The sequence below is a fragment of the Falco biarmicus genome, chromosome 9, assembly GCF_023638135.1.
Source record: "Falco biarmicus isolate bFalBia1 chromosome 9, bFalBia1.pri, whole genome shotgun sequence".
NCBI classification, from domain to species: Eukaryota; Metazoa; Chordata; class Aves; order Falconiformes; family Falconidae; genus Falco; species Falco biarmicus.
In genome coordinates this window covers 5,860,351-5,881,795 of record NC_079296.1, presented here as the reverse complement: position 1 = coordinate 5,881,795, position 21,445 = coordinate 5,860,351, and the positions used below count along the sequence as shown (strand labels likewise).

General features: G+C 46.3%; 1 protein-coding gene across 6 annotated transcripts; it reads right to left on the bottom strand.

Annotated features, from left to right (window-relative positions):
- Positions 1 to 166: 166 nt before the first annotated feature.
- Positions 167 to 21,430, bottom strand: ADAMTS13 (ADAM metallopeptidase with thrombospondin type 1 motif 13). 6 transcript variants are annotated; one of them, XM_056352216.1, is made up of 29 exons: positions 21,227 to 21,430; positions 20,846 to 20,912; positions 19,734 to 20,017; positions 19,395 to 19,536; positions 18,892 to 19,031; positions 17,666 to 17,749; positions 17,456 to 17,580; positions 16,534 to 16,680; positions 16,063 to 16,197; positions 15,378 to 15,528; positions 14,633 to 14,737; positions 14,026 to 14,177; positions 13,841 to 13,904; positions 13,169 to 13,295; positions 12,797 to 12,945; positions 11,317 to 11,437; positions 10,542 to 10,622; positions 10,087 to 10,268; positions 9,508 to 9,643; positions 7,686 to 7,815; positions 6,846 to 7,035; positions 6,009 to 6,126; positions 5,565 to 5,694; positions 3,992 to 4,196; positions 3,200 to 3,509; positions 2,581 to 2,727; positions 1,945 to 2,121; positions 1,418 to 1,602; positions 167 to 1,126 (listed from the first exon to the last, which is right to left on the bottom strand). In XM_056352216.1, exons 1-29 carry the CDS (start codon positions 21,299 to 21,301, stop codon positions 968 to 970), a joined length of 4,218 nt encoding a protein of 1,405 aa, XP_056208191.1. In that variant the 5' UTR covers positions 21,302 to 21,430; the 3' UTR covers positions 167 to 967. The 6 variants fall into 6 exon arrangements, with proteins under 6 accessions (XP_056208191.1, XP_056208193.1, XP_056208192.1 ...); XM_056352218.1 differs by having other exon boundaries at positions 6,009 to 6,123; XM_056352217.1 differs by having other exon boundaries at positions 18,892 to 19,028.
- Between the last annotated feature and the right edge of the window lie 15 nt (positions 21,431 to 21,445).

The window sequence follows — 21,445 nt, the reverse complement described above, 5'->3', positions numbered from 1 at the left end:
AATCAAACGAGTCAATATTTGTCACTGTTTTAAAATACCTCTTCCTGCTACAACTTATATCATGCAGCCTCAATCTCTCATTTCACAGTGCCTGTGAGAAGAAGATACAAGCAGATTAATAGCGCAGCTATCGTTCTTATCTGAGTAAATATGTCTTGGCACCAAATCCGTTGTTAAGAAACAGAATTCTTTTATTTTCCCATAGAAAAGAAGTACTGGTATCTGTCAGATATATAATAGTAGAACCACAGGAGGGGTGGCTGGGGAGGGACCTCCAGATGCTTTTTAGTCCTCCCAGATAAAGCCAGCTGTTCACCAGGGCTTGACCAGGTCAGCAGTGCCCCAGTCTAGCCAATGCCTGAAAACATTCAAGCTTTCAGAGTGGCCTGTCCTGGTGTTGCACTACCCTCCTGGGCAAAGAAACACTCTTGCCCTCACACATCTCTAGTCTTCTTGCGCTAGCTGTTTGTCCCCCTACACATCTTTGCCTTCTTTAGAACATTCCAGGATTTCAAGGGGCCTCAGCTTCAAGGGGCATTTACATAGTGAACTTAATGGCTAAACCATAATTGTAGCTACTTGTGATATACAGAGGTTTGTACCGGGACACTGAGCCACTGAGAAATTAAATGATTATCCTAAAAGGCCACGATGTATTACAGAAGCAGGACCCTGAGTCTTCAGTGTCCAAGCCACTAACTGCAGACACGTGAACTGCATTAATACCAATCAATACAGACAGAGAATCCGTATGAGGACTATTTGCTAAATATTTGGTAGTTACAGGTCTTTTGCATCACCTTTATAAATGTTAACCGAGATCCCAAAGGAATGAGTAGATATTATTGTTCGTACTCCACTGATGGTGAAGCAGCTGCAAAAAGATTAAATGACTCATGTGGCCTCGAGCAGTGAACAGGCAGCAGTGACTAATTGGCCTTTCTCAGTGCAGTGGCCCTGGCCCCTTTTATTTAGGCTCGATAGCATGATATTCAGCCCAGAAACTGGTCCAGCGATCATTAACATTTTCATGGAATTCAATTTCAGCTTGGCTTCCTGTCGATTCCCAGAAGAACTGATGTTTCCCATGGAACACCATCGTCTTCATGGTGCTTACATCACGGACCTGCATAAAGAAAGAGCAAACCATTGCATCATAGCAACCTACAACTGAAATACCCACAAAATACTGGGGACTTGTGATTTGGTCACCTATGGGGGAAAAGCTGCCCTATACAAAGGTTAGAAGAAATATATCAGCCAGCAGCAGTGCTCATTCCCCTCTACATTTACATTAACAGAGATCAGAGCCTGACACTCTAGGATTTGTGATTGAACTTTGCATCTAGATGGAAATCTCTAACGAGGAGATGTGTCCATTCACATGCAAATCATCCCCTTTAGGTTTCTGACTCACCAGGATGTAATTAAAATGCGTTTTGTTGCTCTCTTTGTCTAGGTCAATGTATAGGGCTCGGATAGCTATGCGATGCCGAGGAGCCACAGTGATGAAGGTCCGACACACTACTGCTCGCCTTCCACCAGGCAGTTGCACAGGATTCACTATTTCACCTTGGGGACCAAACAGCTGCTTGTCACAGTCTGAGACGGGGAAAGGGAGCAGGAAAGAAAATGATTTAGAGAAGTGTCCAGCATCTCCAAGAAGAAATAAGTTAAATTAAACACAAGCAGAAAAGTTTCTCTAAGGATTTTCATCTGGGGAACCTCCAAGCATCCGCAAACACCTGCAGGGGCTTGCCTTTAAAACGGAGGGGTAGTCCAGAAGTAATAACAACTTCAACACTCCTCAAGAAGGGGCTTACTAGCTGCTAAAAACGAAGCAAGACTTCCATAGATTTCCATAGGCAACCATGATCCGTGGAACTCTGTGGGCCTTGTCATGGGTGACGATCTAAAGGAACAGCAAAGCTGTCAGTAAGGTACCTTGGTAATATTTTTTAGTTGCAGTTCTGCTGTTGTACTGAAGGATGACCCCGTTTCCTGGCAGCAAAACACGCTGTTTCACAATCAGCGTATTCGTTCTGGAATTTATCAGTGACAAAGGGAGATTCCTGCAGCCTGTCCGCCACATCATTCGCCCAGAAAACAGCACTACCTCACCTGGAATGGACAAGCACAGGGACTAGAAACACATTTACTTTAAGTAAAAGGCTGCAACCTATCTTATACGAGTCTGGAATCAAGTAATATCTGCATTTTGTCCTTATCTTATCAAAATCTGTCATGAAAACAGTCCAATTAACTAATCTAACTGTACTGATTCCAGCATCTAGAGGGTATGTTACAGGGAGAGTTTGTACAAGCAGCTTCTTTAACCCCATGAGGTCTTTCACCTCGTATCTATCAACAAAACAGGCAAGAAACCATTACGTAGCGGGAGGAAAGGCATCAGGTGCATTTAGTCCCATCGAGCAACAACGTGGTGGGACAGAAAAATTTGTAAGAAGGTTTCAGATTTTACACAGGCTCCAAGGCAGCAAGAACCTTTCAGGGCACCGAAGGCACCGGGGAGCAGATCTCCCAGGGCCAGGCCAGCCCCCCACACACCGCGGGCAGTACCTGCGCTGCAGTTGAGGGAGCTCGCCAGGATGCTGACTGTCACCTCCTCCCTGAGGGGACGTCCGATGGCCACCGTGCAGTCGCTGCTCTCTACACCCATCATGTTGATGACCCCAGTGGCGTTAAGAAAGAGCTTTCCACAGACATCTGTACAGCAGAGACAGATGAGATAGTGTCCTGGTTTCAGCTAGGGTGGAGTTAACTTTCTTCTTAGTAGTTAGCACAGTGCTGTGTTTTGGCTCTGATGTGAGAACAAGGCTGATAACACACTAACACTGTGGATAATGCATCCAGAAGGAACGACAGCTGCTGAAAGACAGCCCCTGTTCCCTTTGCGGCACAACGGACACACAGCACACACCTCCTGGGTAAAGCATAGGAGCTCACTGCTGTTCCAAGGAGCCAAGTCAGAAGAGCTTTGGGAAGCCCAGGGAAGGGAGTTATTGTTCCCAGCTCAGACAATACGGGCATCTCATGGCATGCTGGAAGGAACAGCGCGTTGTCCCTCCTCATCAGAAATATTCCCTCACGCTGCTGTCCCTGTACGGCAGTAGGGTTACCACAACCCAGCTGCACGCAGCAAGCACCTCTCTCTACTTCTTGGTAGTGTCCTCCTCACCTCCACTGGTCTCTGTCCCTTCCCGAGGCACAGCTGGCGCAGCAGATGGAGGAAGATCCAAGTCCTTGGAAATTGCCTCTTTGGTGGCTGCAGCTGTCATCGGAGGCACGGCTGGTGTCCCTGCCTGCAGCTCTGCGCCACGGGACCCGGTCCCCACCACCTGCTCAGGACAGGGCCCCGCGGAGCAGCCACGTACCACAATGGCCTTGGGGAAGTGCCTGCAGAAGATGGCGTTCACCTGCTTACGGGTTAGCGGGTTGAGGCAGAAATCCTGCCGTGTCTGAATGCCATTCCCACACGAAGTTGAACACTGCAGAGGAAGAAACCCACAAGCCTTTATACGTGTGTTTCAGTCGGTATTTAGAAATAAATATATTTACTGGCTCAGACACAATCTTTTGTTCACTGATGCTGTTCTACCATTTGCCCTTTCAGTGCTCTAGTTCCACCAGCTATAAGACAGCCCACCTCCAAGTGGGTTTTCCAAACTATATCTTTGAATTGCAGAACCACTTCCTAAAAAATCTGAAAAGACCCACGTTTCAGAAGAAAACATGCCAAGGGCCATTTTTAACCTGCTGGCAAAACCTTAGCTGAGAAAGGTGGGAAGCAGACCTATAGCTGCTAAACACAGGGCAGTGGAAAAGATGGAAAACATCCCTCAAAATAGTTTAGCATTGCTGTGGAAAGTAAATATACAAGGCAGAAGTAGTATTTCTCCCCCATATGTTTTAGGGAAGCAAATGGCACTGCACTGGACACCCAGTGCTGCATCTGAACAGAAGCAAATACCTCTGACCACTCGCTGAAGCTCCATTCGTAAGAGCACATTCGGATGACACAGGGGACACGGGTAAGGGGCTTCTCTGCCACAGGACACAAACGCTCCTCCAGCAAAACCTCCTTGCCGTGGTGAATCTGCACACAGGTGACCAGCTGAACAGCTAAGCCAGGCCCACAGCTGGAGGAACAGGGGCCTGCTGGGGTTACCTTCCATCTGACAGAGGATGTGGAGGAGAAAAATTAAGTCAGTAATGAATCCCCACCCTCCTCTGTCTCTCGCTGTAGAAAATGCGCTGAGACTCCCTCATCCTTCCCTTCTGCTTCCCAGCAGCTTTCTTCACCCCTCTGCCTCGCACGCTTTGCTGCCTACGGCACTAAGAAGGCAGCCTTTGAAACAAGGCTGGGCAGCCTGGAACAGCTTTGGAGCTGGACCCAAGCAGAGGGCATCCACATTTTGCAAGCCCACAGGCCTGAAGTACGCGTTGAGCCTTACTCTGTGTCCATTACAGTCTTCCCCAGGGTGACATACGCAGGCTTAACTGCAAAAACAATCTTTATCTGCCTCCAAACACACATCACTCTGAACAGTCAGATCAGAAACAGACCCAGCGTATTTCATCCTGGGAGTGGCATCCTGCAGAACGTAAAAAAGATTCAGATGCCGGTGGCTTTCCAGTCCCACAGCAAATAGGGCAGGGTAAGCTCTTCCCTATTTATCAACCCTGAGCCATATCCTAGACGACACCATACATGTTCATGAACAACTGCTCTTCCCCAGTGCGTGCTCTTGTGACCCATACCCCTATCTTGACCTCAGAGGGCACAACTCCAAATTACACGGCTCCCACTCCTCTGGGTGAGGCAACCCATCACACTGCCACAATCGCTTCTGCCTTCTCCCCAGCCTCCCTTGCACAGCAGAGGAATTTGTGCGTCACCTCTCCTCCACAGCTTACACTGCATGAGCCCATATTGTAACGCCACCTGGGAATAATGCAGCCATCTGTCACCCTTCTTCACTGGATTTTAAATCCAACCAGTCTATGGAAGTACAACTGGAATTCTGTTAATGCACACACACACTGGCTCATGTTTGAAGGGATCAGCACTCACCCCACCGCGTGCAGTCGGCAATACTATAAATCCTAAGGAAGGTGCAACCAATTTCCTTCAGTTCTCAGAGCAGCTATTCCAGATTCTTAGAGCATTCAATTCTAGCTACTTTCCTTGATGCTATGTGAAACTGTACAGCTGGCAAACATGTCACCACCTTTTGCAATTACGGATTTGTTCCTACTTCCCCAGCATAATAAGGGATCAAGAGGTTTTCAGTTTTCCCCTGGACTCAAACTCCAAAGACTTCACCTAGTTCTGCCTGAGAACATACCAGCCCAGGAATGACTCCCAGTTTGCTGAGTATGGGTCAGTGCTGCCGGTTTTGCAGCTGGCTGTGCCTTCAAAGCAGGGGAGAGGAAGATAACATCCTCCGAGTAGCCTGGCCCTTACTTTGCCATGTCCCTGGAACTAGAGAGAGGAAGAAAAGACCCTTCACTGGCTTGATGTCTCTTGGTAAGTGCTTTACCTTGGTGGGCAGGGACGGAGGTCGCAGACTTCCGTCCTGCTCTCTGGCTTTGGCACTGGATGACAGTTTTCTTCTTGGGTTTCCTCTTTGGTGTCAAAAGCCACACATACATACTGCACCTGAGTCTTACCTAGAAAGGGAAGCGATCTTACTGCATGGCATGCATGCAAGAGTGGAAAATAAGCCAAGCAGTGTCAGTCGCATCTGCGTGTACAAACCAAGCCCCAGGCACACTTATTGCAGTCATCCCACCAACTCTGAAGCACAGCAGCAGCCAGCCAACCCTCTAAACTATTCCCCACCTCAGACAGACTCAAAAAAATTGTGATCAGAGCTACACATGCACTTAGAACTGTGGAGGGGAAAAGACCAGGTCCCTGAGGTTCCTAGGCGCCGAGCTCACACCTACAGCCAATAGTTCCCTGCAGCACTGAAAGATCTCACCTCTACCACAGGAGACGGAACACTCGCCAGCCAGAGGGCTCCAGACATACACAGTCCGATTTTCCAGTTGGATATGCCCAAGTGACTCTGAAGTCTGAAGTAATTGTGCATCTTCCTCCTCAGAACAGAGCAAAAAGACCCAGACTGACACTGGCATCTGCTTTCCACACCAGTCCCAAGCTAGGGAAGCTGGGGAATACCTCCAGATCAAGCCTACAACATATTTGCTGTCACTGAAGAAGGAGGTACATTTAAGCACTCTCTCCATTTTTGCAGAACATTTAAGTATCGGGAATAGTTAAGGAAATCCAACAGCCAAGACCCATTCTAATTCACATTACCTGAAAAGAGATACCCGAGACTGAAAAATGCCTAAAACAGTATCTTCCCCATCTGTAAATGTAAACCTGGCAGTGGGTCCCCAGTATGGATTTGGACTGGTGATCCTGTGCTGAGAAGCCCTCTTCCCTGCTAGCAATCCTCCCTACCATGTCAGAACCTCTCTGTTTGCCAGTGAGGTATTTCCTAGTGGACCAGGGGTCATTTCTGTTTCTGGTTTTTTTGGAGTCTGTGAGGAGAAATGAAGAAAGAACACAAGTCAACAGCTGCCCTAAACAAACCACCGCTATGAACTGATGAATCCAGCAGCATAAACTAAGAGGGACAGGGCTGTCTGAAGTGACAGGATGAACCTTTAACTGGGCAGGCATCCTTGGTGTCAACCACCCTCCCAGACTCCAGTAGTAATGTGGTTCTCCTTAACAGGCAGCCTCCCACAGACCACAAGTGCAAAGCTCCCAGTGAGACTCCTGAAATAAGCCAAGCCAGTAAACTCACTGTGTCCCAGCCTAAAGGGCAGACATTGACCACACAGGGCACAATGGAGAGGGGTTTCTCTTCTGCTGGGCACAAGCTGTCATCCACAACAGACTCCGATCCATCACGAAACTGAACACAGGTCAGATTCTGCTGGGCAACTCCAGTTCCACAGAGAGCAGAGCATTCGCCTATCTGAGACATCTTCCACCTAAATGGGAAGTAATTGTATCACCCTATTTCTCATCTGCAGAATGGTCACACCACCGATTACAGAAATAGGTCATACAGAGGACTCAGCTTCGCTATTCCAAGAGCCTTGTCTGGATGTGATTGAGAGGACAACTGCTGGAAATTTAAGTCCTTGCACTGACAGCTTTCTAGAACTAAAAGCACCTAAGCTAAAGAGCTATAGTTCACAGTGTAAAGAGTTTTATTAAGCACTAAAATGTCTATAAGACCTATGTCTGGGCAGGCTTGGCTCTTGGTCCGCTTTCTAGTCTAATTAACACAAGGCTCTCTCTAGAGTAAGATCAAATCTTTGTTGGCACAATCTTGGAAAGGATGTAAGCAGACATCTTCTTCTGGCCGTGCCCCCAAACTATTTTCATTTAGCAGGCTGCTGTAAGGACTGTCTCCCATTCATTCAGATGATTATCTCAATTACCTTATGGGACCAAGAATGAAACATGGTTTGGGATCTGCTACACTGTTATAATTAGGAAAAAACTACTTCACACCTCTCCCGGTTTTGTGTTTTTTTCACCTTGCACAATGGAAATGAGGCTGCAGAGACTGGATTAGCTGGCAGAAAAGAAGCAAGCAAAGCAAGAATTCAGCTGAGCTTCCAGAAACACCAACCTGTACAGGCATGGCTCCATGGCACAGGGCTTCTGCTCTGAAAGGGGCTGCGGGTGCTCCAGACACCACTGATCCTCTATTATTTCATTCTTTGTCTGGTCAAAGCACACGTGATCCACTGGTTGTGTCCCTGGGATGCAAAAGGAAAAGGAAAGGAAGTGATCAACAAAGTGAACAGTTCACCTCTATCATGCTAGGAAGATGCAGTAATTTTGCTTTACTCACATCATCGGTGTAAGAAAATACCAAATTTGGGAATACAGACATTCTATAAACACACAAACCCCTTATTTCTCATAAAACTTTTCCTCAAGGGTTTTAAAGTGACTTTCCAAGATGAACACCCCAGAATATGAGAAGTTTGATGGATAAACCACTGCCAAAATAGAAAGATTGCTCTAAACTGGCCATTTGCAAGAACACGGTTATCCATCATAATTTGGTCCAAATTACTCCTAACGATCTTGGTGCCTGACTGATGAGGGACAGGTTGCTGAAAATAAGCTCTAGCAGTCAGCCATTTTTAAATGACACTGTAGAACTAATCACGTAACATCATCACACAGCCTGTGTACCCCGACAGCACCGTGCCAATGTCCTCAGAGTGATCATTAATAACCAAAACTAGACTAGAGGTACTGGAAGAGGAACTGCAGACTTGCAGCGCCTGTGGCATGCAAGAAATGAAATATTCATCAACTACAGCTGTAAAGAAGATTTTTAACAATATTGAACCTAACAGGTAAAGCAGGTGAAATTCCAAACTCAAAAAAGTTACAAGCAAAGCTGTAAAGAGCCTTCATCACAATGAATGAGCTACCCACAGTGACAGGCATTCCTGAACCTCAAAAAGCACAATTCTGAGAAGCAAATGTCAAGAAACACTCAGCAACGTTAGCTTTTCACTACCCTCTTTGTTTTCAAATAACGTCTATTGGCAAGGAGGGCCTGAGCATCACTTTCAGCTCTCAAGATGCAATTTCAGCTTGGATTCTCAACTTTCAGTTAAGTCCCAGCTTTCTCATTTTTTTTGTTTGTAACTGCATTAGCTGGGAGGCCCTAGAGCATTTTGAGTTCTTTACTTCAGGGTTTCAGCCATCAGTTCACCTGGGGAACGTGCTGGAGAAAAGCTCTCCAGACATAACCAGACTTCCATAAGTATTCATGAATGAATTTTCTAAATCCTTGTCATAAAAGTCTTCAGAGGCTTGCCAGTGTCATCTGTATTACCTGGTAAACAAGATGTCAGACCGTCTACCACAGTGATCTGTTACAATCTGCATTATGATTTCTTCAGGGAGACAGAAAGGATTAGCCATGGCACAGGAATAGAATTCTAAGAAGGAAGTTTCATGATTAGCTCTGAGGCTTTAGTTAGACACTAGATACCACTTTGGTCTCAGACTTTTGATGTTTAGCCAACTTCAAATTACAGTCTTCAATAACTTTGAAAAATCTGAGAAAATTATTTAGTCTTAAAACCAAAAGTTTGGTTAAAACCTCTTTAAAGATCCTCTTCACAATGGAACGTTTTCACTGTCATTGTGATGATTCAGTTCATTTGCTGATTTGCTAATTTAGTTCAAAAGATGTGCCACTCTGATTCAGTTTAACACTGGCAACTGCAGCTCACGTTCAGCTATTTGCTTTTAAACTCAGTTCAGTTGTTTAGTAAGTTCTAACCAAGTATCGCTGATGTCCTATTTCTTTCAGTCAGCCCAGGAGAGCCCACAGAGTCAAGATCTGGGTGACTACCAGCCTGACAAATGAGAAGCCTGCCCAGATGTCTGCAAGAAGTAAAGACTGAGTAGGGCTGCCTCACCTTCCCCACAGGTCACTGAGCACGGCCCCTGCTGAGGAACCCACACGTACGTCAGATTCTCTCTGGGGACAAAGTAGCTGAAGGTGATGTCTGGGTTGGTGACGTTGCCATATTCTTTTCCATACCTTCGATAGACCTGGTGAAGGAAAAAGTTGTGGTCAATGCACAAATCAGCTCAGGCTCATTCCTTAGAACAGAGATAAGAGAAGCTAGTCTCCCTTCTTCCCACCCAGTCCTGAGCCTCGATGGCATGACCCTCAATTCTTGCCAGATGCAGTCAGAGTACTCACCCTGGGAATTCTGTGCACAGGGCACTGAAAACAGATTAAGCCAAGCAAAAAGTTTAACGCAGTACGCTTTTCCCCACACAACCATCCCCCAGAGCTGCAGAAAGCCTGCGGGCAGCCAGCCCTCAGCCTTTCCCAAAAACAGCAACACCACCACTCTTAGTGGACACCATCTCCACTGGCCTTGGACACGAAGCCTACTGCACCTGGGTTCTGCACTGCAGCAGAGCCACACAAACTCAGCGTGGCCAGCTCTGACTGGCTCCTTTCCAACTCTGCTATTTTATTTCACCTGTATTTCAATTTCTTCTTGTGTTGGTCCATCCACATGGACTTCCTCTAGGCTTGGCAGGTTGTCCTTGGTGAGAAACACTTTGTATTTGATCTGGTTGTCTTCCAGAACCGATGGATAGGTGACGTTCAGTGAAATTTTCCCTTTTCCAGCAACCACATACTCTCCTTTAACCTTCACAGCTAGAGCAGCAGAAGTAGCAAGTGAGGTTAAGAGATATGATGTGGTCACCAGGGCCACCTGGTGCTGGCAGCTACAGACTGCCCATTTGCTAGAAACCAATTTGATCCAAGTTGGCCATCCTAAAGAGCATGGTTTCTACCACTTCCCACTGAAGAGCATCCCACAAACAAATTGCATCATCAGGAAATTTCCTCCCAAATTCCATTTTCCTGGTTTTACAGCCTTGTTTTAGCCCTGCCTGTAGTCCCTCCTCTCCTTTTCATTCAACTCACCCAAGTGTGTGAAGAGTGGTCTCCGATTGGTAATGCGGACCAAGGTGGTGTTATAAGGCAAGGACAGAAATGTGACGTACTCTGGAAGGATGGAAAGAAGATATGGTCACCTTCCACTACTGTACTGCTGTTAAAAAGGCTGGGGATTACAAATCAACCCCTCTTCACCCTACTAGCACGCTATCCATTAGAGGATAAGCCTTACAGGCAGCAACAAAGCTTAATTGTAGACAAGGGTTATCTAGCTAAGGTAAAAAATACCAGGTTACAACAGTGATGGCCAGCAGGCTAAATTCACACTGCCCTTAGTGTTGTCAGCTTGGCTCGGACATAGTGATGGTGAATACAGCAAACAAAACTGAATTCTGCATCCCATTCTCATCTTTCTTTCCTTCTTTTTATGTTCTCTGCTAATATCTGTATGTGATACTGCAAGAGACAGATCAGTTCCCAAATGGATGTTTAACATCTCAGAAAGCATCTGACATAGACCCCAGCTGACAGTAACTTACTGGACTTCCCAAATGGCTACATTTCTGATCCATGTCCAGAGAACTATGACCACTCTGATTACACAACAGCTACCTCCCTGCTACACATCTTAGCTGTCTTCTCTGTTAACTACCCAAACCCCGTTGCCATATCCTCCATAAAATAAAATCAAGCAGAAACAAGAAGCCACATACAGAATATTATGAGCACTGAATATGCATACCAATATGCACCATGCAAATACAGCAACATAACACTGAGCCTGAGTGCGGGGACTACAAACCTTTAGCTTTTCCTTCGGTGTAAGACCCACTCACTTCAGTGCAAGTGGTATTATCGCCCCCACAGACCTTGCAAGAGTCCATTACCTTCTTGGAGTGCATCTGGCCATCACACCCGAATGCCTGAGCAAAGGGGAGAGTCTGTCAAGACTTGCCTATTCTGAGAATAAAAGAAGCGAATGAAAGTGACATTGCCTGAATCCCTGAAACTGCCTTTTTCATTTGTCATGTGAATTTAAGAAGACAACACAGACAAAGATGCATTTGCACCTAGACCTACCACTGTACAGCAGTATGCAATGCCAGGGGTTGCAAAGTCTTAGCTGAGAGCACAAGTTTCATTAATTGTGGGACATTTTCTTTCCCATAAGAAGCAGCCCAGAAAAGTTTCTCCTAAAACAAAGGCTCTGCACTCCCTCTCTTCTACGAATTCTTCCAGGGGAGCAGGGGGGCGCAACCTGGTAAAGCCCAGGAGAACAGTAAACACGAATGGCACGTTCTAAAGGAATCTTTAGGTCCCCAAACCCCAAACTCAAACCTAGCTCACATCCTTCGGCCTGGCCTTCGATCCCATGGAGCTCAGAAAATAGATTCTATGCTCATTCCCACAAACGAGACCAATTTACACAAAGGTGCAGGAGGATCTCAGCAGGCTCAACAGCAAAACATGTGCAACTGCTGAATTTGTGCTAGAGGCACTGATCCCAGGCTTTGGATGCTGCCATAAGATACGTAATCAGTGCCAATGGAAGAGCAGAAATCAGAGCAGTTATGTCTACACCCTCTGCTGTTCATTAGGGGGAAAGGCATTACAAAGCATGGTGAAGACAAGGCTAATGAGAAAAACATAGAATTTTAAGAGTGTATTCTGGGAATGTAAAGAAACAACAGAAAACATACAACCCAGTCAGCACTGAGCAGTTACTGAAATGCAGACAGTGCGGGGGAGTTATATTCAAGTTCATCATGAAAAAATGCCTTTCTCACATCCAATCCAGAACAACAACAACAAAAGTTATACTTCAGTTTTGATAAGTGATACTGCGACAATCAATTTGCTGAGCTCTGATTCCCAGGTTTTACTCTTGATTTTGCTACAGACTCGGTATGTTCAAAATATGTAACTTTTCTCCAACAGAGTCAGCATTTTGTAGGGCTATTTATACCATGCAAACTGAACAGCTAACGATGTCTGTTCAACCAACACATAAACCAATTGCTTCTTGGATTAGGGATGAATAGCCTTACATTCTTAACGGCATAATTAACTGAATATCTTATCTAGAGGGCATTGGCACTAGATGTACAGACAGAACAGTAGATTTGTTGGACTCCATCCAAGAAGCTAGGAACAAAACCCTCTTTTAAGAAGAGCTTGCTCTGTCATTTAAGATACCCTTTTTTTTCCCCTGATCCTACTAAAACAACTCCTTTGGTGCAGATTATGTGTCAGAATTTCACCTGGATCCCCCAGGCACTTACTCTACAGCTTCCCATTACACACAGATTGAAAGCCCCATGGCGCTCCGAGTCATCCTGCTCACATCTGGTTCCATCTACGAAACTGTCTTCACGGCTTACCATGAACTGGTTTTCAATGGCCCTGCACATATGCTTGCATAGCATGTCCCCTGCAGGAGGCAGGCAGAAGAAGAAAGGAGTTACTCTTTCAGAAAAACACGTGGCTGACCATCAAGCAACGGGAAGAAGTCAAAAGGATCTGGCAGAGAGGGTATCCAGGTTTCATGTGAAAGCCAAAACAATCAGTGAAAGGGCCTTTTGACTTCAAAGTACAGACAGATCCAGGAGCACTCCCCTTCACAAAGAAACCACGGTTTCCCAGGTTTTCCTTACCTTTGGCAAAGCCAACAGCAGAAGTCCAGGTATAAAAGGATGGTGCTTCTACAGTGAGATACAGTGGCTTTAAATTTGTTGCTGCACATTGTTCAGCCATAAAGTCCTGCTGGGTCATCAAACAGTCCTACAACCCAGAGAGAGCTGTGTGGGTAACGAAGGGACTGAGCACAGGCTCCCAGGAAGCATCTTACCCGATAATTACAGGCGGAAAGCAGCGGCTGTGAAATGAAGCACCAAAACAACTCCAAATAAAGAAAACCACTTTCAAGGGAGGCTGCGGGACATGCAGAGAATTGCGTTTGGAAGCTGATTATCTTTGTTATTTATACAAAACAAACGGATAAGGAAAACAGGCACAATATAAGAATGTCCCTCTGAAGAAAACTATCATTAAGTGAGCCACTGTTTTCTCAGCATCTGCCCTGCTATGAGGGCATAAAGAAAATACTTCATTACACGTGAACAGCGCTATTAAATAATACTGCTGTCTTCAGACACAGTGGAACAAACACCTCTCCTGTTGTGAGACAGATGAAGGCTGTATTCCAGACCTTTAGTCCTCCTTCCCAGAGCAGTCAGCTGTGAGACGTACAGTCCCAAAGCATACAGGTCTCAAAGGGTTAAACAGCATTAAGAAAAAAGCTCAGAAGATGTGATGAGCTCCATTACCTGAGTATTGCACATCTCTGCTTGAACGCTGGCACCACGGCACTCCTGCCCACCAAAAGCAGGCCTGGAAATGACAGAATTCCTCAACAGGGACACGTTTGTCCCAGGCAAAGAGCAGGACTCTGAGCCCATGGCCCTGAATGAGCCCAGGGGCACTGCGAAACCCCCAGCCCCCCACCGCTTACCTGGGGTTGTTGCAGAACCGCTGCCTTAACACAACCCCACCTCCACAGCTGCGGGAGCAGGGGGAGAAGGGGCTCCAGCCGGACCACTGCCCATGGACTACAGCCATGGGATTCAGTTCTTCCAGAGAGCTGCACTGTCCCTTGGAGCACCACTAAGGCCAAGAATATACAAAATGGGCAGCAGCACCACAGTGAACCCAGCAGGGCTGGGATCTACAAGCACAGCACAAGACCCCACCTTTTGGCAGGCCAGACTATGAGAGAAGCCCAAGCTGAATGAGACACCTTCCCACAAGAGGCTAGAAGAGTCCTATTCCTAATTGTGCTCCAACACAAGGACAGGGTTAAAACGAAGAGCTGACAGAGCATTTCAAGTAGAAAGCAAAAGCTTGGAAGAGAGGTCAGATGCCAGCCTATAGAACTGCAAAGCAACTCCAGAGATAGGACAAGGTGGAAACACCAAGAGCAGCTGGTACCAGTTTATGACCGGAGTGTCTGGCGTTAGCTCCCTGGCCGAGGGGCAGTGAGTGCCACATACCTTCCAGCCACCACCAATGTCTTGCTAAGAGTTCCATAGCACCCACACCAGGGTCAGCAGCCTCCTTACCTTATTGATTCCACACTCAGTGCCGTCCAAGAGGGGAACAAGAAGCCGAGTACAGCTGGATTTGTCTGCTGGTTGTACATGGCATGAGAGAACTTCACAGATGTCCTGATGCGACAAGAAAATCAGGGAGTTCAGGGAATCACTTAGGCTCATCAACACAGCAGTCCCCAGAGCTGCTCCATTTAAATGGACCTTTGGTTTCCCCACAGCTACCCAACAACGCCAGCAAGTGCCTTCATTGCTCCTGCTATGGGGCAAAAGCTGTGGGCATGTCAAAAGGCCATCACTTCCAGCTGTAATGCTATGAAGATGATTAACTGAAGCAATTAAAGTTTCACCCACCTTAGTGCTTCCTCATTAACAAAACATGTCCAGGTGGTAGCTATTAGCCATGCTGCATTTCTCAGACAGGGGGACTGAGCAACCGTGGGGGAGCTGAAGGAATCCAATGAACAAGAGCTCCCTAAGCCGGGACCCCGAGTAAGTGTACCCACCATCAGTGCCACCAGCACCACCACGCTCCTGTTTGGACAGAGGGCTCTGGGTACTCTGCAAACCTTAAAGGAGCCTTATGTGGTGACAGAGAGAAGGGAAGCATTTTAAAAGCCTTTGAAGGTTTGTTCTTTGCCAAGAAATCTGTAGCAAGAAAGCACCTTTCATCCCTTCCTAATAAAAAAGTCCCCAGCTCCCTTTTCCTGAACATTTCTCTGCTGCCCCTAGTAAGACAGACAAACTTTCTACCTACAACATTGCTGTCAGCAAAGGTGCATGCTGTGGCAACGCTCCCAAAGGCTATTTTACATTGCTCATCTGCTCCATAGTACAAGCCAGGCTTCCATCCAGGGATGCTGCCGTCCATGTCCGGCAGGTCATTTAAGCAGTTTGTTTGGCCTGTGCTGATAGAAACATAAGAAATATCACTTTCCCAGCTGCAGGCAGTAAGGACAACGACATGTTTGCAAACTTGTACGGAGTTTCATTCTGGGAGTTGGCTGCTGCTTTCCCAGACAACACATGCTTACTGTGGGCTGTGATGGATTTAGTCGCAGCAGCTGCCTGGAGATGCTCACAGTTCCCTCCTGCTGAAGCTATAACAGAAGCCCATTCCTGTTCTTCCCTCAGCCAGCTCACAGCCCACAATGCTTCTTTAAACCTAGATGCTCTGACATTTTAACTAAAATTTCCAGGCTGAGCTAGTGTCTGAGAAGTCCAACACAGCCCAGGCATTAGTCACTAACCAAAGTAATTTCCAATCCCTTGAAGCAAAAACCGGGTTCAAGCTCAGCAACAGACACAAGTGCTAAGAAATAACAAACCCCTAAGCTTTTCAGTTCCTTACCTACTGAGAATTTTATTTTGTTCCTTGGCTTCTTCTGCTCTCTCCTAAGCTCCCAGCACAGGGGGCACATGGAACTCAACCATCCCCTTACCTGACAAAGGCCAGGAACTCTTCTCGGCTGCACTGCGACCAGGTGAGGTCGATGCTGTTGTGGTTTCCTGCTGAACCCATGATGTAACCACTGCTGCTGCACTGATTCCCCTCACCATCGTGGGGGATCCCCAGACTGTAACAGAAGCAGCAGTGCCTGAGAAGAAACCCAGCAGCTGAGTTCCCTCAGAGCCTCTCTTCTCTAAGCAAGGGCTGAGCTCCCTCTGCAGCCTTTCCTTCTACTGTTGTCACAAAAGGTCTCGTCTCCTCTTTGCAGCTTATAATTGTCACAGAGCATGCAGGAATGCAAGACATGCAAGGAACTCTTTCCAAAAGTTTTGAATAATCTATAGGAAACCCCCTGTTATACCAAGAGATCCTTTTCCTTCTTCAAAATCCCTTAAAACTGGGGAATGTTTTCACATACATACAAATAAAACATGTTGGGATACTGTGGGGCTTTCCTACTGACCTGTGCCCAATCTCATGGGCTATGGTGATTCCAAGGTCAAAGCCAGTGTCCTGGGTAATAACACAGCTCCAGAAGGAGGAGCAAACTCCACCTAATTGAGTCACTCCACGTAGCTCCTTGTTCCCATCAGGTAACTCCAGGTCAAACCTAAAGTAAAGGAGACAGATACAGAGGAAATAGCAAAGAACCATTGCAGTTAATAAAGTCAGGTCTAGACAGGTCTAGACATTCAACTGAATTTATTTGCACTTTCCTGATCTAACTTTGCCAGCCACCTAACATTTATTTTGATGCATGGAACTCCCTGGGGGCAAGACAGTAGCAGTAGGGTCCCACAAGTGCCCACTGCTCAAAATCTGTGGTGACTCTACATTAAAAAATCCTGATGTCCCCAGGTAAGCAGAACCGAATAAAATGACCTAAACCTATCTGCAAAAGACAGAGAAGTATCACAATCTCTTTGAGGAAAGAGCACCGAAACAAAGCCATTGCACTAAAGAAAAGCTTGGCTTTGACAAATTTAGCCAAGGCAATTTACAACAAGGAGCCTGAAAGTCCCACAAAATGTCTGAGTCAGAGTAGTATTAGAAATCTTCCATGGAAAGCACCAGTGGGTTTTCACTTCCAGTTACTGTTTGACTTCTCTGCCCACAAAAAGCTGCAGTGGGTTTGGCTGTGCTGCTCTGGAAGCACATAATGTCTGGCTCAAGTCTGGCTGGTCAGTGCTTGGGGAATATTCCAGTTCCTTCAGAAACTGAAGCAACAGCCCCTCTGTCCAAGTGCATGACACTAAGACCAGGAGAACAAGCCCACTTCCAAAGACTCTGTGATGCCCAGCTGCTGGAAGACCCAGTACAAAGCACTGTAACAGCTGGACACCAGTCTTTTCCAGTCCTCTCCCAGGGCAGGGGAGCTGTAGTACCTGGTGACGTAGAGGACAATGTCAGCATGCTGGGGGTCAGAGTCATTCTGGGGGTTGACCTTCTTGCTCCACTCACAAACGCTGATCAGCGAGGAGGTGATATTGGTTGTGATGTTCACCTCAGCCTAGAGTAAAGACACATGTTCGCACATTTCACACACCTTTTAGCAACCCCTTGGACAGCACTTGAACATAGTCCTCCTTGCTTACCTCTGGTTCTCTCAAAACAAGCATTTGCATAAGATGAACCCTGAAATGAGCACCCAGCGAGGCATCTCTCAGCAGCTCTGCTCCCTGTTAAGAGAATGAAAGGATTCAATAAAGAAGGCACTTGGGTGACTCCCACTACCTGTTCCCAGTAACAGGGCTGCATGCACTACAAAGGTAACACACCTGGTAACCATAAGGGGTAACCATAAAATCACGGGGAAGTACAAAATTAAAGTATGCATTACAGATGTAAATAAATCTGTCAACAGATGAGAACTGTGGTTAGATTTGTCAGATACTCTGAAGCAGAGAGAATAATCTGCATGGAAAACAAGTTTCATAGGACAGAAGAGTGAATCATGGAATCATGAAACAGTTTGGGTTAGAAGGGTCCTTAAAGATCACCCAGTTCCATCCCCCTACCACGGGCATGGACACCTTTCCCACTATCCCAGGTTGCCCCAAGCCCCGTCCAACCTGGCCTGGAGCACTTCCAGGGATGGGGCATCCCCAGCTGCTCTGGGCAGCCTGTGCCAGTGCCCCACCACCCCCACAGTGAAGAATTTCTTCCTAATATCTAATCTAAATCTACCCTTTTTTACTTTAAAACCACTATCCCTTGTCCTTTTCACTACAAGCCCTACTAAAAAGTTTGTCCCCATCTTTCTTACAAGCCCCCTTTAAGTACTGAAAGGTTGCTGTAAGGTCTCCCTAAATGCTAGAGGGTTTCTTTGCAATACGCGCACACACAGAAAACGCATTAAAAAATTCTTAATAATAGCAAAGGAAGGCATTTAGATAAATCCTATAATAGAAATAGAATGCTGAAATGCAAAATGTAAGATTAATTCAGTGGATGTGGTTCAATCTCACTGAAAGCAGCAGGGACTGGATCAAGGCTCTGGTGATAAAATACTTGTTACTGTACCTGACTTACAACGTTAGTAATGAAATGAAAAGCTACATTTTCTATGTGGGTTTTAAAGCTACAGCCCCAAAGCTTCTGACATCCACTTTTACTCACGCAGCTCCTTGTAGAAGGGAAAGTTTGCCATGCAGTGCCAAGGGAAGCAGAGAGGGACACCTGGCACATAAGCGGTGCTCTCTACTAGGCACAGGTAACCACAACCACCTCTGGAAGTGCACTCAGAGGTCCATCTGCCTGTGTCACAGCCTGTGACACTGTGAGCTCTCACACTGGGACAGCAATCCAAACAGCTACTCACAATGTTCAGGTTGGCAAGAATATATCGCTCCGTGTCCTCTTTGTGGTACAAGTAAACATCTGGACCGGCTATGACCATCAGCTCCAGATGTTTGACAGCTCCCTCAGCCCTCTTCTGCAGGCGAGAAGGAAACCGCCCTGCTGAACAGCACAAAGGGACACAGCGAGTTTAAAATGGCAGACAACACAAAAGGTCCTACAGGTCCACTCCCTCTTCCTGAAAGACTAGAATAACCCAGCTGGAAGACCCCTCCTCCAGTTGCTTTCTCAGGTTTCCCACTTCTGCTGGTTTCTGTCACCTGCCAGCATCCTTAATAATGCACTCATGCTATCAAAATAACAAATACCTAAATGAAAACACAGTAGTTACACCTCAGTGAGGTAAGAAACATATTCAAGTATACTCAATTATTTGAAGACACAAATTTTTCCTCTGAGCTCATGCAAGCAACCCCATAGCTTTTCCCAGGTGAACCAACAGGGCTTCCTCTCCACATACATTACCTCTTGCTGTATTTGCCTCTCTTGTGGCACTTCTGAAGAGAATGTGAGGTCTGGAAAAGCCGAGGTCTTTCAGCAGAGCCACATCTTTGCTTCTGACAGGCCTGATATGAATCTTTTCCTCATCTGCAATGACGACTCCTTGCTAAAGGAGATGAAATTCCACCTCTGAGTTATTCCGAAGACATTTGCTACCAATGGAGAACTGTGTGCCATACCCTTCTTGTTTCTCCTTTGTGATGCTCAGATTTATTAAATGGATGGTTCACACGTTTGGTGCATCAAGCTGCAAAGCTACAAAGGCTGTGAGAGCTTGTAAGAACAAGTTCAGTGCATACTCACCAGCTGCCCTTCACAGTAGGTCACTCTACATACAGCCCCAGGAGGCCGCAGTGGATTTCCACCTGCAAAGCAGTTGCCTGAGAATCGCTTCAGTAAGCTAAAGGAAGAGTTCACCACTTGATTGCTCACAAAGGAAGAGGAAAGGAGGGCATGATCCTCTAGAAATTCGAAGGCATAGAGCTCTCCCCAGGCCTCAACAGAGCAATGCTGAATGCGGCAGGACATCAGCCCAATCTGTTCTTCTCTACAAGGGCAAGTTGGCTCAGCAAGGACAAACTCAGGTACTGAAAGAAATTAAACAAGACCAGAACAAAGCAAACAGTTCTGAGAAACACTGATACACAGAAAAAAAAATGAATGATCTATCCTCCTAGGAAAAAATACTCTCCAAATGACAGCTGTGGCCTTTTGGGGTCATTGTGTCAACAGACAAAGAACAACTATGCTTTCACATATCCCAAATTGAGGATAACCTAATTGGGAACAGACAACAGCTCTGAAACTGGCTCCTGATTTTTCGGCGCTTTCGCTGCAGATAAGAACAGTTCATTTTAACAAAGGCTGAAACAATTTTACTTCCTTAGATACTAAGTATTACCAAGTGCAAATTATCGTAATCCAGACAGAGACACTGGGATGAGCTCTAGGTGAACTCACAAGCAGACAATACCCTTCCTTTAAGGATTTGAGAGTTCAAAACACATCTTTATTTCAAACTGTCATCAATCCAGACCCAGAACACTAGCGTCTCCATGTATTTATGTTTAAAAAATTAACAAGTGCATTTAAAACTATTTTTAGTTTAAGCTTCCCACTCAGAAGACCTGGATCTGTTAATCTCATAGAAAAATACCAGTACAGGGAGTAAGGACCACAACAGAAAGGTGTGAAAAGATTTACCCTATCTCCTCCAGCAGATTTTAAATACTGACCAAGTTCTTCAACAGCTTTCACACTGAAACGTGGATTGCCTCACTAACGTGACTCAGAAATGCTAAATGCTTGTCAGATCAGGGTTTGTTAATAAGTGTTCTTAGTGTTATCAAACGTACAGGATTAGAAATAAACTGACAGATGTGTTCTAAAATCAAGAAGGAAGGAGCTCTGCATACCATCAGACACTGAGCTGGTTCCAAAATAAGAGAAAACATCTTCTGCATCCAAAGCGCTGAGAAATTTCTGCAAGAAGAAGAATAGCTTTACTTTTTTTTTTTTAAGGAAAACAAATGGATACAAGACTATCGCTTAACTGAACCTAACCTGGAAGGAACGCCAGCAAACAACTCAACAAGTACCAGCGCCAAGTTCTCACGGCTTTGTTCTGCGCTAAGCACGGGCTGCACAACAGCACCCGGAGGAAATAGCTTTATCTTCTTGATTAGTGAGTTTGGCTGGATTTGGGCTTAGAACACGTTGTGTTGTCTCTTCTGGTTTTTTTCCTAGAAATAAAACAAGCCTTCCTGGAAACTGCATTTCCGAGAGGTCAGACTCACCTCTCGGGACGGCGACGGCCAGCAGGAGCCCAAGGGGAGCATCACGAGCGCCCAGATCACCAAGCTGACGAGCATGCTGGAGGACCCGCGACCAGCGCCACGGCCTCAGCGCCGGCCCGGGGGCGATTCAGACGATGTTTGGCCCAAGGCATCACGTGGAGCGGAAGGGACGAGCGCAGGGTTTAAACAAACAGGGGAGCTGACCCTCTGCGGAGGGGG

Coding starts and splice junctions, on each gene's coding strand:
- ADAMTS13 (XM_056352216.1), bottom strand. CDS start 21,301: ATGCTCGTCAGCTTGGTGATCTGGGCGCTCGTGATGCTCCCCTTGGGC. Junction 15,529..16,062: donor GAGTTCCTGGCCTTTGTCAG/GTAAGGGGATGG, acceptor TGTTTCTATCAG/CACAGGCCAAACAAACTGCT. Junction 10,623..11,316: donor CACCGAAGGAAAAGCTAAAG/GTTTGTAGTCCC, acceptor CCATCCTTCCAG/AGTACGTCACATTTCTGTCC.